Source organism: Plasmodium brasilianum, chromosome 9 (assembly GCF_023973825.1).
Source record: "Plasmodium brasilianum strain Bolivian I chromosome 9, whole genome shotgun sequence".
Lineage (NCBI taxonomy): Eukaryota > Apicomplexa > Aconoidasida > Haemosporida > Plasmodiidae > Plasmodium > Plasmodium brasilianum.
This window is the reverse complement of record NC_090122.1, coordinates 1,201,272-1,218,195: the sequence shown is the minus strand read 5'-3', so window position 1 is coordinate 1,218,195 and position 16,924 is coordinate 1,201,272. Positions and strand designations below refer to the sequence as shown.

The 16,924-nt window shown below is 29.6% G+C and overlaps 4 protein-coding genes across 4 annotated transcripts; 2 read left to right on the top strand and 2 right to left on the bottom strand.

The window, feature by feature from the left end:
• Positions 1-1,302: 1,302 nt before the first annotated feature.
• MKS88_002888 (Fe-S cluster assembly protein) lies at positions 1,303-3,738 on the bottom strand (the record flags this gene model as incomplete). The annotated part of the gene is made up of 1 exon (XM_067215935.1): positions 1,303-3,738. One exon carries the CDS (start codon positions 3,736-3,738, stop codon positions 1,303-1,305), a length of 2,436 nt encoding a protein of 811 aa, XP_067073464.1.
• Positions 3,739-5,454: 1,716 nt separating this feature from the next.
• MKS88_002887 (bifunctional farnesyl/geranylgeranyl diphosphate synthase) lies at positions 5,455-8,371 on the top strand (the record flags this gene model as incomplete). Its single annotated transcript, XM_067215934.1, has 11 exons — positions 5,455-5,523; positions 5,750-5,867; positions 6,160-6,258; positions 6,431-6,518; positions 6,675-6,746; positions 6,861-7,132; positions 7,301-7,386; positions 7,547-7,645; positions 7,818-7,978; positions 8,169-8,194; positions 8,319-8,371. The coding sequence occupies 11 exons, from the start codon at positions 5,455-5,457 to the stop codon at positions 8,369-8,371; spliced, it is 1,143 nt and encodes a 380-aa protein (XP_067073463.1).
• Positions 8,372-9,134: 763 nt separating this feature from the next.
• MKS88_002886 (uncharacterized protein) lies at positions 9,135-10,062 on the bottom strand (the record flags this gene model as incomplete). The annotated part of the gene is made up of 3 exons (XM_067215932.1): positions 9,135-9,366; positions 9,664-9,875; positions 9,994-10,062. The coding sequence occupies 3 exons, from the start codon at positions 10,060-10,062 to the stop codon at positions 9,135-9,137; spliced, it is 513 nt and encodes a 170-aa protein (XP_067073462.1).
• Positions 10,063-10,295: 233 nt separating this feature from the next.
• On the top strand, positions 10,296-16,442 carry MKS88_002885 (uncharacterized protein; the record flags this gene model as incomplete). The annotated part of the gene is made up of 5 exons (XM_067215931.1): positions 10,296-12,143; positions 12,419-14,637; positions 15,027-15,546; positions 15,779-15,853; positions 16,365-16,442. The coding sequence occupies 5 exons, from the start codon at positions 10,296-10,298 to the stop codon at positions 16,440-16,442; spliced, it is 4,740 nt and encodes a 1,579-aa protein (XP_067073461.1).
• Positions 16,443-16,924: the final 482 nt, after the last annotated feature.

Genomic DNA, 16,924 nt, shown 5'->3' with positions numbered 1-16,924 from the left:
CATATACACATATACATACACATATACATACACATATACATACACATATACATACACATATACATACACATATACATACACATATACGTACACATATACATACACATATACGTACACATATACATACACATACACAGGTGAACGCTCGACAACCGTGCATTTGCACGTGTACAGGTATTTGCGAATAGTTTCCCTGTAACCGTACATTCAAAAGTTTAGCGCATTTACCGTATTGACCATAAAAATGTATTTGTATAGCATTTTTGATTTTGCATATGATTTATTTTCCTTTTTTCTTATTTCTTGATTCCTTTTCATAATTTTCTGCGTTTTTCCACCCTCCTATCGTTGTGTTACAGCGATGTACGTGTGCATGTATTGATACATGTATGCGTGTATATACGTGTACATATGTGTATGCATATATGTGTGCCTATATGTACGGATGGAAGAACCACGCGCAGTAATAACAACATTAACTCGTTCTCTTATCATGAACAACTTTTTTCATATTATAATTTGTACATTAGAAATTACGAATAACAAGTACATTCAATTCTGAGAGAATACCCATTTTTGCAAAAAAATGCGCATATACGTATACCCGCATATACATGTATGCATATGCATATATATATGTACACCTGCACATTCGTATGTTCATGTACATGTATACCCCTTACAGAAGTTTTTCGCTTTCCTTTTTAGTACAAGCAAGTATAAAATAAAAACAAATTATTTTGCTTTTGTTCATAAACTTTTTAAAGTAAAGTTTTCCTTTTAAAATGCGTTTTGTGCAGTCCTATTCATTCACATCCGCACTGTTCCCTCGTTAGGCGAGTTTCCAATTCGAAAATAATTTGAAACAGAAATAGAAGTGGTAGTAAAAGTGGTAATAGCAGTAAACATAGCAAGTGCAATCGCAAGAGCAAGCATAATGTATATGTGTGTGTGTGTGTGCAGGGATGCCATATATATATATGCACTCACGCGAGGAGGTAGAGCCATCAGTTGAAAGATCATACAGGTTTTAAAAGAATTACAAAATGAACAATCAAGTGGTCTCAACAACGTCCATAATGATAAAAAAAAAGAAAAAAAAAAAAACAAATAGCACATGTGATTACATTCACCTGTGCAATATTGGAGGGCTTTATTTGCATAACTACACTAGGAATGAATAGTATAAAGTAAAGAACATAAAGACATAAACAAAACAGTAAACACAAATGAGTTTGCGTACATAAGTGAAACATGCGTATATGGGAGTGTGCACATGTCTGCACACCGCATAACCGAGATCTACCACTCATACCTATCACTGTTGCTCACCTGGCAATATGCACTTCCCCCACTGAGCCTTTTTTTCTGAAAAATATGTTTCAAGTAAGAATATGAGTAAACAGATACATGCTGATCTGACCACACAATTTTAACATTGTACGTACCTAGTTTTATAATATCCTTTACATAAATATTACGATTTAAAAATTTTTTTTTTTTGTAATTTTTCTTTTTCCTATTTAATTTGCATATGTCACATGTACATTTTAATCGAATATCTTTAATATTACACAGTAATACATCATCTGCAAAGACGTATTTATTTTCTATCGAGTCAAAGGATAGTTGAATGTACTGTTTGTTATATATTTGTAAAGATGGTAAGTTCAACATATGATTATTTTTTATTATAGAAATTTGTCTTATAATATTTTGAAAAATACATTCTAGCTTGTCAATTAAATAATGCTTTTCAAAGGCCAAAATAAAGGGGAATTTCAACTCTCCCTTCGTCCTACCACTTTTACGGTCACTGCAACTACCATTTTGGCTATCACTGCGTACGCCATTGTAACCACCACTATAACTACCACTACGACTGCCACTACGACTATCATTACGACTATCACTATGACTATCACTACGACTATCATTACGACTATCACGACGACTACCATTACGACTACCATTACGACTACCATTACGACTACCATTACGACTACCATTACGACTACCATTACGACTACCATTACGACTACCACTATGACTACCACTATGACTACCACTACGACTACCACTACGTACACCGCTGCCATCACCACTGCCATCACCACTGCCATCACCACTGCCATCACCACTGCCATCACCACTGCTATCACAAGCTTGGTACGCATTTCTTGCAAACAAGGAATGAAAAGGAATGTCGTACACTTTAGTAAATTTTTTTTTCAAATCCTCCATATTGCAGTTATTAAAAATATAATGTTTTTTATCGCAGCTATCACAAATAAAATAACTCATATTAACAATCAGACAAATTATTGGTATATTAAAATAATTGCACATGTTTATTCCTTTTTCTACATCATTAATAGATAAATCATTGGGGGTACTTACCATAATAATTCCATCAATTTTTTCAGTTTCAAATAAATTTAAATGTATATCATTAGTTCCTGGAGGCATGTCTATAATTAAATAATCTAGGATTCCCCAATCTACATGATTTATAAATTCGTTTATTAATTCATTTAGTATAGGCCCTCGAAAAGAAGCAAATCCTAAATTTTTTTTATTTTTTATATACGCATAAGACATTAATTTTACATCTTTAAATACTAATGGTTCAATCATGGGTTGTCTATCCACATTTTCCTCCTCTTCCTCCTTCTCGTCGTTTCGTTCATCCTCACAAACTTCTTTATCCTTGACACTGCCCTGGTCGTAAGATATTCTGTGCACGTTATTTTTCGTTTCACCCAAATTTTGGTATGGCACGTGATCTCTCACGACCTTTTGCGATTCCTTATCATCATCATCATTACCTTTCAAATTTATTGTGCTACTGCGATTAGGTTGATTAGAACGATTAGCACTATTAGTGCGATTAGCATTATTAGTGCGATTAACGTTATCACTGTTGTCAATGTTAAAAATACGATCAATTCCATAGATATCGCCAATTTTGTCCCTGTGACTGTTCAACTCGTTGCTATCTGCTCTTTCCTGCCCTCTCTCACCTTTAATTTGATCGATCTTTTGCCATTTCTCATTGTGATGATCAACTATAGGGATATGCAAAAAATCCAGCTTTTGTTCAATTTCCTTCTTTGATATACCACTTGTACAATCATCACTATGGTCATAATTACCTAGCTCCTTTTCATAAAATATTTTATTATTCCTTGTCTTTTTTGTATTTTTAAATTTTGCGTATGTATGTTCAAATGGAAGTAATGTGGGTAAGCTCGGGCCATTAATATCTGCATCAAGAAGTCCAACGGATGCTCCTTTTTTTTTCAAGTAAAACGAAAAATTAACTGAAAAAAAAGATTTCCCTACTCCTCCTTTACAACTATATATTAATATAATATTTTCAATTTTATTAATTCGATTTCTTTTGTTATTATTTTCATTAAAATTTATAAATGTTATATTAATATTTACATTTTCTATCCATTCATATAATCTCAATTTTTTTTTACATTCTGCAACTAATTCTTCCTTAACAGGACAGGCAGGAGTTGTCAAATTTAAATCAAAATTTACGTCATATTTTCTACATTCCTTTTCAATTATTTTTAAATTACGAACAAAATTTAACTCAACAATATTCTTTTTTAAATCTGGGTCTGTTACACTTTTTAGGCAATCTAAGATTAGCGCTTTTTTTTTCTTTATCTTTTCAATATTTTTGCCGTACACAAATTCTTCGTCGATTATGTCACTGTCCATCTTTAAAAAAAAAATAAAAATAAAAATAAAAACAAAAATAATAATAATAACAATAATAATAGTAATAATAGTAATAATAATAATAATAATAATAATAATAATAATAATAATAATAATAATAATAATAATAATAATAATAATAATAATAATAATAATAATAATAATAATAATATAATAATAATAATAATAATAATAATAATAATAATAATAATAATAATAATAATAATAATAATAATAATAATAATAATAATAATAATAATAATAATAATAATAATAATAATAATAATAATAATAATAATAATAATAATAATAATAATAATAATAATAATAATAATAATAATAATAATAATAATAATAATAATAATAATAAATGCTAAACTTCAAACATGCAACTACACCTTACACGTCAAATATACAAAATTTTCTCCTTTTTTTTTATCTTTTTCCTCCTGGGTATCCCTTATATAGCTTTCCTATTTCTCTCTTCGTATATATATATATATGTGTGTGTACGTGCATATATATGTAGCATATCTAAGTTTTCCTTAATTTCTGGCGCAGTTTTTCTCATTTTACGTATTAGCTCTTTTTCCTTTTATGTCTACGTTACCTTTTACAGCCTACGCTTTTCATTGCTGAAAATTTTTTTACTTCTACGTCGCGCTAATGAGTTTCATATGAATGTAACTCCGTGGTTACTTGCTACCATTCCGTTTCATGTGAGTATTCGTATTTCCCTCATTTACGCTTAAAAAAGTTAGGCTCCTTTAGTGCTGTATTTCGTTATGATGTACTAATGCTCAAATGTTTTTCAGTACTATTCTCTGGTCATGTAAGTACAAACATACACATATGTTTATGTATGCACATATGTTTATCAATATACATTTATGTATACATATATATAACCACAACAGCAAACATTCACATAGAAGAAGTTACGAAAAAGGGACAATGCGGAATTACAATATCTTCTTTTTTTTTTTTTTTTATTGACTTAATCGAATTAGTAAAAAATCGAAGCCGTATTTCATTTTGTTTTTCATTCCAATATCTGAAAATAGCCCTTTTCGTAAAACACGTACATATATAATAATATATGTGAAATAGTATTTTTTTTTTTTTTTTTTTTTTTTTTTTGCATTATACAGAAATAGTAATTTTTACATTTTTTTGTTTTTACGTTTTTTACGAATAGTTTGTATTAGCATTTCTAAGGAGAGCATAAATGTATATGTATGTTAAAAAGGAACAGTCATTTTAACTGTGCATAAATATATGGCTATTCAAAAACGCACAACAATGGTAACTGCCAATAGCACCAATGAGAAGGAGTTGTTGGGAAACGTTTCTTGAATAAAGGCTTATTAAATAAACACGGAGTAAGAAAAACGCTCTCCCCGAAATTTTGATGCTTACATGTTTATATACATGAATATATATATAAACATGCATTATATATAAATATAATCATAAAAATATATAAATACATATAAATATATATACATATAGTAAGAATAACAAATTAGTATCTCCTTCCTTGTCACCATTTACATTTTAAGTATATAATGAAAACATCCTTTTAAAAACACATCGTTCAATTTAACAAATTTGTAATCAAAATATAGTAAAAAAAGAAACACACACACACACAACACTATTAAAAATATAATTTTACAAACAAAAAAAAAGGAATAAACAAAGGAAAGAACAAGTATGGAAAAGGAGGTAAATAACGAAGAAGTGGATGGAGGATTAGCCTTTTTTAGAAGTGTGAGTGCTGTTGTAGCATAGTAGTTTACATTTATATAAATATATATATATGTACGTGTATGTATTTATTTATTTATTTATCTGTTTAACGTATAAAAATTCGAAATAATTACTGCAGATTACGTAGCCTTTATATCTTATCTGTCCCTCATGTTTACGCGCAGATATATGCCCATATGTATCCCCATATACTCATATATATACATAAATACACCCATATATACATATATATACTTAGATGTATGACAAATACAGGGATGCTTTCATAAGCCATATTAACGAATACATACTAGAAGATCACATAAAGGAACACATTTCAAAATATTACAAACTTTTATTTGATTACAACTGCTTAGGTAGGACATACATACATATATATATGTATGTATATATACACTCATGTACACATTTTTGCGTACATGATGAATATATTTTTTGGGACATAATTAAATGAAAAGAGCAGAAGGATTATTTTAAGATATAATTTGTTAAAAGTGGTAAAAAAATTTTGTTTACCCCGAAACTGATATGTGTAAATGGTGAAATAATTTTAAGTGTGTGAAGCCATTAAGAAGTATTTTTTTCTATTTTATATTTTTATTATTTTTTTATTATTATTTTATTATTTTTTTTTTTTTTTTTTGACAGGGGGAAAAAATATAAGAGGCATTTTGGTTATTTTAATTTATGAATATGTAAAAAATAGGGACATTAACAGTTCAGAGTGGGAGAAGGCTGCTTGTTTAGGTTTATAATATTTGCAACTGCAACTGATACTTAAGAAGAGTGTACACATAAATGCACACATGCTTTTACGTACATATATACGAATGTACATGTATGTATACATATAGATAGAGACGCGCAACACATAGAGCTACCCGCTTATTTTTCTATTTACGCATTGTTTCCCTTTCAGCCTGGTGCATAGAAATTTTACAGGCGTCGTTCCTAGTGGCCGATGACATAATGGACAAAGGAGAAACGAGGAGAAACAAATATTGTTGGTATGACCAAAATTTTGGCTTTGTATTTACCTATTGAAAATAATTTTATGTAAATGCATGCATGTATACTTCTTCAACGCGTTAACCATTATTCTTTCGTTGGTTCGTTCTTCCCTTTCTTTCCTTTCTTTTTTCTCATTCCTGAACGATGAATAGGTATCTATTGAAAGAAGTTGAAACGAAAAACGCCGTGAATGACGTTCTCCTTTTGTATAATGCCATTTACAAGTTAGTTCTTAAAAATTAAAAAGGTCATAGTTGGTATAGTTTCTTTGCTATTTGTAATAATTTTTGTGTGTGTGTGTGCGTGTGTATATGTTTGTGTCCCTTTCCTGATAACAGGTTAATTGAGCTGTATTTGCGAAACGAAAGCTGCTACGTTGACATTATAGCCTCCTTCAGAGACGCTACTTTAAAAACTATTATTGGCCAACACCTAGATGCGAATATATTTTCTGAAAAATACTCAGACATAAGTAGAAATATTGACGTTAACAATATTAATGTTTCAGAACAGTCACTTATTAATATTAATATGATCAATTTTAAAGTTTATCAAAATATAGTTATTCATAAAACTGCATATTATTCTTTCTTTTTACCTATTGTGTGTGGTTAGTTACATTTTTTGCCATAATATTCCAGCAGCTGATACGTACATTTCGTGCTTTATTATTTCTTTTTTTTTTTTTTTTTTTGTGACGTTTATATTTTATGCATTTTTTTTTATTTTTTTTCCTGACTGTTCATATTTTTCTTACCAATTTATATACGCACCGTAGGTATGCAGCTAGCTGGAATATCTCTAGATAACTTAATTTACAAAAAGGTTGAGAATATATCTGTTTTGATGGGCGAGTATTTTCAAGTTGGTTTTTTCAAAAAATTTTTCCATTTCCATGTGCTTTTTTATTTCGCATTTGATCACAATTTGATTACATGCCCTTTTGACAATTTATCCATTTGTTCATTTCTACCATGTTATTTTCCATCATTTCGTTCTCCATTTTTTTTCCTGCACTGTTCAGATTCATGACGATTTTATGGATTATTTTGGAGACGAGGAAAAAACGGGGAAAGTTGGATCGGACATACAAAATAATAAATTAACCTGGCCACTAATAAAAGTGCGTAACAGTGAAAAAAAAAAAACTCGCTTGATGACTATTATTACTGTTATTAATATAATTATGTTTGTTAGTATTATTAATATTATTGTTATTATTACTAACATTTTTAATATTATTGTTATTCCTTTTTTTTACCCCTTACCTGCATTTCGCAATCTCCGTTTTCCAGACTTTTGAGCTATGTTCCGAATCAGACAAAATTAAAATAATAAAAAATTACGGGAAAAATAATAGAGAGTGTGTTAAAGTTATTGATAGTATGTATGAGCAATATGACATAAAATACCATTACAGTGAGTATGAGAAGGAGCAAAAGGAAAAAATACAAAAGTAAAAAATGGAAAAAAAAAAAAGAAAATTACTGTGCGTATACGTACATATATATACATTTACATGCATATGTATGTATATACGTAAACATTTTTGCCTGCATAACTATTTTTTCCGTTCAGCTTATATGCACAATAACACATATGCATATTTGTTCACATTTATGATCTTTTTCCCTTTTCATCTTTAGGGCTATATGCGAGTTGCAACACGAAGGTAATGCATATTAAAAATGTCTCAAAGGAACGTTTCATTTTTTTTTTTTTTTTTTTTTTTCATATGTGCCGTTGCTTCTTACATTTTTTTATATTTTCCCTTTTTTGAATTTACTTATGTATAGGTATTGAATATGTGTTAAAATATTTGCTGGACATTTTATTTACTGGTGCGTAGGAGTCATTCTATTTTATTTTACTTTATTTTATTTTATTATTTTTTTTTTTCATCATATGCCATAAACCCCAAAAAAAAAAAAAAAATAAAATAAAATAGATGAAGCTTTAATGTATTTTAATGTAGGTACATTAAATTATTCTTAGTAGCAAGTGCACATACGTGTAAGTCTGGTGTGTGTATATATATATATATATATATATGTTTATGAATATGTATGTGGGCGTGTATGCATATTTAGTTATGTTCATACAAGTATGCGTAACTACAAAAATATTGTAACCACCAAATTAAGCTTTTTTTTTTTTTTTTTTTTTTTTTAAACAAATACAATTAATTTATCCCAATTTATATATGATGCACACAAGCATTCATTGAAAATTAAGTTTAATTTTTTTGTATGCAAAAAAAAATATGTAGATCTTTATTTTTTCCTATTTCATTTTACGTCATATTATGATATATTTATTAAAGGGACTTAGCCGCATATATTTTAAGTAGACATTCACATGTGCATAAATTATGATGCCATCATTAGAATATTACTAAACTTTTTTTAATTTTACATTTTGAATCCGTTATTGCTTCATTTGCAATAGATCATTATGGGTGATAAATAAGAGAAAAGATACGGACAAATATACATGCACATATACATATATATTTATATTTTTTTTTTTTTTTTTTTGTGATCACCTATAATGATTTATTCTTTCATATATGCACTGGTTATTCATACTTTGTGTTACGCTTTTTTAATATTTTATTTTGAATTATTATGTTGTAGGGAAAGTTTTAAGCAGATTAAACAAATGTGAATATTTTTTCCGCTCCTTTCATTATTTCCGCTCCTTTCATTATTTCCGCTCCTTCCATTATTTCCGCTCCTTCCATTATTTCCGCTCCTTCCATTATTTCCGCTCCTTCCATTATTTCCGCTCCTTCCATTATTTCCGCTCCTTCCATTATTTCCGCTCCTTCCATTATTTCCACTCCTTCCATTATTTCCGTTCTTTCCATTTTTTCCGCATTTTCAGTGTTCCCTTTTTTTACATAATTTCATTTATTTTGTAGACGGTGCCACTTGTTTCATTCGCAGAATTAAGTATTATCCTCAAACGGCACACATATATGTGAATATGATTAGATGGACGTATTTGTATGTGCATGTATATGTATATATACCCACATCAATTTGTGCAAGTTACTTTTTTGAAAAATTGCCTTGTTCGCAATTTTTTTTTTTTTTTTTTTTTTTTTGTGTCCTCTTTATTCGAATAATACATAATAACGTATATGTTTTTATACTAAATGTTTTTTTCTCCATATTGCTCTTATTTTTCCTTTTACCAGTACTTCTATTAAAGCTTGATATGTCTATATAGAGTATAAAACAGGGTTTCATATGAAAAAAGGCAGAAATGTAATTCTTGATGAGACCAATCGTATAACTGCCCATGTGACTGTTCATGTAACCATTTTGTTGCTCTTGATATTTGCAGCTCTGAAAAAAAGTTCAACGCACCCTCTTTAGAGCAGTATTAGCTGCAATTTTTTTTTATTCAATTTTTTTTTTTTTTTTTTTAAATATCTGTATACACTTTTTTACATTTGGTTTTCACCTGTATGATGTGCATGTAGAAGTGCACTGAGGAACAAAAGGCGGGGCACACAAGAGACACACCTGTCATTGGGTTTTAAAATAAAAATAAATAAATAAAAAAATAATAATAATAATAATATTAGGAACAAAAATAGGAACAATTATAGCAAATATAGCAATTATAGCAAATATAGCAAATATAGCAAATATAGCAATTATAGCAAATATAGCAAATATAGCAATTATAGCAAATATAGCAAATATAGCAAATATAATAGTAAATATCCACGTTCATTAACAAATAAACACCTGGATACCATCATGGATATTGAGAACGCCAAAAAACACTTGAGTGAACTGCAAGAAGAAAGAAGGAAACATAAAATCGCTCTACCACTTGCTCTGAAAAATAAGACTATAATTGAACAGATGGAAAATAATATAAGTGGAAAATGTGAAAAGGATGTTTTGAAGAACCATTTTCCTAATACTATAAATAAACCAATAATCAAATTGTATGGAGAAAATACTTGTTTAAATTATTTTAAAGGAAAAAAATTATATGATACATGTTCAACCGAAATATCAGATGACATATCAAGAAGCTATTATACTGAAAATTCTCTTCTTAAAGAAATGATGAAAGTTTACAGTGAAGATGTTATTCTAAATATAGGAATATTGTTCACAGGTTTACAAGCACCAGGTGGTCATAATATTATTTGTGGTGTGTTAGATTGTTTAAGAAAGAAAAATAAAAAAAATGTATTATATGGTTTTTTAAATGGTTTTAAAGGAGTACAAAATTATGATTTCATGGAATTAAAAAATGAGTACATAAGTATGTTCAGAAATAGTGGTGGTTTCGACATGATAAAAAGTAGTAAATTAAATATTTTGAACGAAAAGGACAAAAAAAAATTATTTAAAATTTGTAGACACTTAAATTTGAACGGTTTAATAATTGTTGGAGCGGTTAATAGTAATAGACAAGCAGCCATACTAGCAGAGTATTTTGAAAATATTTACAACCAAGCTAATGAAAAGATTAAAATTAAGACAAAAAAATATCATAAGATGAGAGCAAAAAAGTTATATGAAGGGGAAATAAAGGTAGAGCAGGAAAATGGAATAGTTCGTGGTATGCTTTATGGAAAAGGAAATAGCAAAGAAGTTCACGCAGAAGGCGCAAAAAGAGGATACTGCCATGAAAATGGTGAGCATGAGGATGGAAATGGAAATAGAAATGGAAATAGAAATGGAAATAGAAATGGAAATAGAAATATAAATGAAGCTGAAAATGGAAACGACTATGCAAACGACTATGCAAACGAACATGCAAACGAACATGCAAATGAACGTGCAAACGACTATGCAAACGACTATGCAAACGACTATGCAAACGAACAAGCAAATGAACATGCAAATGAACATGAAGAGTGTCAATTATACGATGCTACATACGAAATTTTGAGTGACTTAAGTGATGAAGAAGTAAAAAAGAAATATCCTCGAAAAATGAAAAATAAATTGAACAAAACTGCAATAGTAAGTGCCCCCAAAACAGTACATAACGAAATGAGAAATGAATTTATTGAATGCTCCTTAGGTTTTGACACTACTGTGTATACATACTGTCAGTATATTAGTTATTTAATATCACACATACAAACATACTTGAAGGGGTATCACTTTATTAGGATAATTGGAAATCATTCTAGTCATATTGCCTTAGAATGCTTCCTACAAACTAAGGTAAATATTGTTCTAGTAAGCGAGGAAATTAAAAAAAAAAAATTAAGGCTAAAAGATATTATTAATTTTATTGCTGACACTATTGAGACTAGGTGCACGAAGTACCATAAAAAATATGGCATTATAATTATACCTGAAGGGTTACTTAGAAAAATTCCTGAGTTTAAAGCGATGGTTAGTTCTATTGGACAAACGAAAGAGAAAATTGCTACAAGTGATAGAGTTACTAAGGAGGAGCCTACTGTGGAGGGGAATTTCGAAGAAAAGCATGTTAAGGACGAAATGACCATGCTCAGTAAACTCAAAGCTCAACTAAGTAGTCACTTGGATAGAGAAGAATACTCCCTCTTTCACTCTTTACCTTTATCTTTTCAAAATCAGCTCTTGGAAGAAATTTGTTCGGAAAATTTTCAAGTAAGTCCCTGCGTTTACTGAGCAATGTTTTGTTGTATCACATGTTATATGCGTAGAACTATCGTACGTGGGGTGCTTATTATCGTCCGCTGCATATGCATTCATGCTTTTGTGTTCGTGTGGGTATGTATGGATATATAGACACCCATATCACCCTCTGGCGTTCATGTGTTATACTTAAGCAATTTGTATTTTTTGTATTTTCCTTTTTGTCTTGTCTTATTCGTCTTACCTCTTTGGTCTTGCGCTTATCATATTTCGTCTTCCCTTTTTAGTATTTCCGCACGAACGTGGAAGAGCTGCTTCTTCAAATGGTGAAGGAAAAAACAGACAAGAGAAAAATAGACGATTTAGTATATATACCTCATTCTTACGGGAACGAAGTTACTTGCTCTTTGCCAACAAACTTCGACTGTGCTTACAGTTATATCCTAGGATTCAGTTGTGTGCATATAATAGAAAATAAATATAACGGATATATGTGCATCATCAAGAATTTGAAACATCTACTGTCAAATGTAAATGATATAGAGATTATAGGAGTACCCATCTGTAGCTTAATGAGAATAAAAAATAAAACTAAGGATAGGCAAGGAGAAGATGGCTCAAATGCTATCGATAATGATACACAGAAAAATGCTAAGGGGGACCTCGTAAAAGACTGCCCGCAAAACCTAGTAAAAGACTTTGAATTTTTTTTGAAAAGGGAAAAAGTGAACCTAAAGAGCAACTACTACTCTAAATACAAAACATGCCGCTCCATCTACTTGTATGAGGACAGGTACAGAGCACTTAGCGGGATACAATATCAGCACAATGTGTCTGTTCAAAGTGATGAAAGCTCTTTAGGGTCTCCTAAAAAATTAACCAAATTTTTTGCTGAGGATTATGTAGACATCATTTCAAAGGATAGCGAAATATACAACAGGGTGAATTTCACTATCTCTGGACTGAAGGACGAGTACATGGGTATTCGGGAAGATTACACAGGGACTGTCAAACTGAATGGAGTAACGAGCGGTAAAGCATTTAGCGATGAGAATGTGGGAAGAGTGCGGTACAAAATTTCCAAAACGGACGAACGAATGGGCGAGCGAATGGATGAGCGAATGGACGAGCGAATGGACGAGCGAATGGACGAGCGAATGGACGAGCGAATGGACGAGCGAATGGACGAGCGAATGGACGAACGAATGGACGAACGAATGGACGAACGAATGGACAAACGAATGGACAAACGAATGGACGAACGAATGGACAAACAAATGGACGAACGAATGGACAAACAAATGGACGAACGAATGGACGAGCGAATGGACGAACGAAACAATGGATGCAAAAATGAAGGAAAATGGGTAAACCCAAGTGGGAACCAAATCAAGTGCAATTATTACAAGAGGGAAGAGATGTTATCAGAAATTGAAAAAGCCTTAACAAAGTCAGTAATAAATTTTAACACAATTTTGATTAGACACAATACAGGAATTAGATATATGGACAACAATTTCGAAAGTAAATTCAATTATAATTCATTCCTTCATATAAATAAAATAAAAGACTTTTATGTAGTACATGACAACACGTTTGGTTTGAAGAAAAATGGTAGAGTGAGCTCTTCCTGTTATTATAAGAACACAGGGGTTGTGTTACTTTCTCATTGTACTCCTGGTGCAAATAATATATTAGTGGGATTACACCAACGATTGTCTATGAATAATTTAAAATTGTTCGGGTATGTAAGAGGTATAAGAGGACTACTAAAAAATGAAACTTGTATAATTAACGACAATAATTTAAAGAATTGCATAAATATAGGTGGTTTTCCACTACTAGGTGTACAGGTAGATTATCATAAAAAGTGTGAAGATACAACACTGTACATTCCCGATTTAGTGAAAGAAGAATGCGTAAATAAAATAATTGAAAACTGTAAAGAAAATTATATAACCAATTTAGTTTTTATAGGAGATGAAAAGGTTATATCAGTTATGAATATACTTAATGATATATTTATAAATAGAAAAGTTAATATAAAAATTATATCTGTTCCTATTTCTCTATATAATAGTTTTGATAAAAACTTAGTGGAGTGTAGTATTGGTTATCACTCTATGGTTCGAAATGTTAGTGATACTATAAGTAATTTACAGAGTTGTTGTTTAAATATAAATAAATTTTATTATTTAATAAAGGTCCCTACTAATATTTCTTCTTCTCTCATATTGTCTATTCAATTAGAAACACATTGTAATGTATGTTATATCGGTGAATGCTTGACTAACCAACTTATCAACCTACATACAATCATTGAACATATCTCGATAATTATTATAGAACGTATTAATAGGATGAAATACTATGGTGTTATTCTATTTAGCTCCAATTTGATATACTGTATCAACGACTTCTATGAATTGTGCATAGATATAGACGAAAACGTAAAAAGTGAAGAGGAACTAGCTAAAATTATCAATGACGCTGAGCCTCCACGAAGGTAACAATAAAAAAAAGTCAAGAAAAAATTCCCACGTAAAATGATGCAATGCTTAAAAAAATTGAAAAAAAAAAAAAAAAAAAAAAAAAAAAAAAAGACAAGAAAAGAAAAGAATAAAAAGGAAAAATTCAGAATATGGAAAAATTACGAAAAACAATGTATAAATAGAATAAAATTAACTAACGGTGGTAAACCGCTGTCGAACACGATATCCCCACACTTACGAATACGGAAATACTGTCCACTAACACTACACTTTTCACTTCCTACACGACACGACGCTTTCGTTCAAGCGTATTGTGTAATATGAATAAATATATATGAACGTGTACACTTTTTTTTTTTTTTTTTTTTTTTTTTTTTTCCTTCTCTCCCCATCGCTTTCTTAGATTGGAAAAAGTTCTAAAGAAGGAGAATGTCGAATTGCTAAAAACATGCACACGTTCAGTTAAGGAAAAGTTACTAAGAAAAGAAAAAAGGGAAAATGAAGACATCGATTCAAACTTCGAGGTAATGTTAATAAATGGAATAAAAAAATATATATATGAATTAATGAAGAAATTCAAGGGTAAGAACGAACTGTACTGTTATAAAAAACATATGAATACTGTAACTAGCCAAATAACAGCAAAAAACATAAAAGTATATAGTGATATAGATTACTTACTACATTTCAAAACTATAATTAAAAACATAGACAGAGAAATGAACTGTTACTTCCCCACACATTTTGATAACTCTTTAGCCTTTTCTCATGGCCTACTGGCTGGTATTGCTGTTGAAAATGATCTAGTTAATTATGTAACCTCTATAAGACATTTAAATTTAAATAAAAAATATTGGAGCAGTTCTCTATACCCCGGATTATACTTTATAAATAACAACAACAATGGGGGTCCCTACCGTGAGGTAGCAAACGCGGAAAGGCAGAAAAAAAAAAAAAGAAATGGGAGAAAAAAAAAAGAAAGAAATGGGAGAAAAAAAAAAAAAAAAAATATACGTACTAATGTAATGCACTGCAAACTACACACTGCACAGCTGTCTATTAATCCTTATATAATTTTATAGACTCCTTTCTTTATATCATCTTTTTCTTTTGGTTCATTTCTATATACCTTTTTTTTGCTATTTTTTTTTAAAGTACCCCTATGTTGCACCGGTTCCAATATCAGTGAAGTCCAGCCAAATGGCTACCATCAAGCATAATGCAAATACGGTAAAAACCAAAAATTAAAAAAATAAAAACAAAATATACGCAAAATATAAGCAAAATATACGCAAAATATAGGCAAAATATAAGCAAAATATAGGCAAAATATAAGCAAAATATAAGCAAAATATAAGCAAAATATAGGCAAAATATAAGCAAAATATAGGCAAAATATAAGCAAAATATAGGCAAAATATAAGCAAAATATAAGCAAAATAAAGGCATAATAACGGAAAAATTAACGCAATATAAAAATAAAAACACAGAGCAAATAAAAGGGTTAAAATGAAATACTTTACAACAATGTATGTGTGTGCATACACACAAAACATCAAAAAAGTTCGCGTCCCGTATATTTTCTTATCTTCACATTTACATGTACTTGTGCATATATAAATATATATATATATATATATATACATATATACTTCAATTTTATTAATGCTCTTTCGTTTGAAGTGGGCATACAGTGACAGTTACATTTACGTCGGGCCCGTTCAATACGGTGTAAACTCAGATAGTCTTGGATGCTCTTCGTACATTTTTTAATAATCAGGAAAACGGCAAAAAGGTAAGAAAGATTTGCGAAATGTAGAGATATAACCCTTTTTTTTTTTTTTTTTTCTATCTATATATTTATGTACCTATCTGTGCATTTACGTACCTATCTGTGCATTTACGTATCTATCTGTGTATTTACGTACCTATCTGTGTATTTACGTACCTATGTATGTATGTATCTACCTATCTGTATATTTCTTTCTTTTTTTTCTTTTTTTTTTTTTTTTTTGCAATTTACACTGTATTTATCATTACGAAACATGAAGGAAATATAAAAAATTCGGGTATATCTATACTACATATATTTATCTACTCATTTGTGCTTCTTTTACTTTTTTTGATAAAAAAAATTAAATAAACGTACAAGTAAATAAAGAATGTATTTAAAATGCGTAAATGAAAAAAGTAGAAATATGTCAATAAAAATGTAAATGAAAATGCAAAATGAAAATTGTATCATTTAAAATAAATCACATACATGCATAAATGTATACATTACATATACATATACATGTA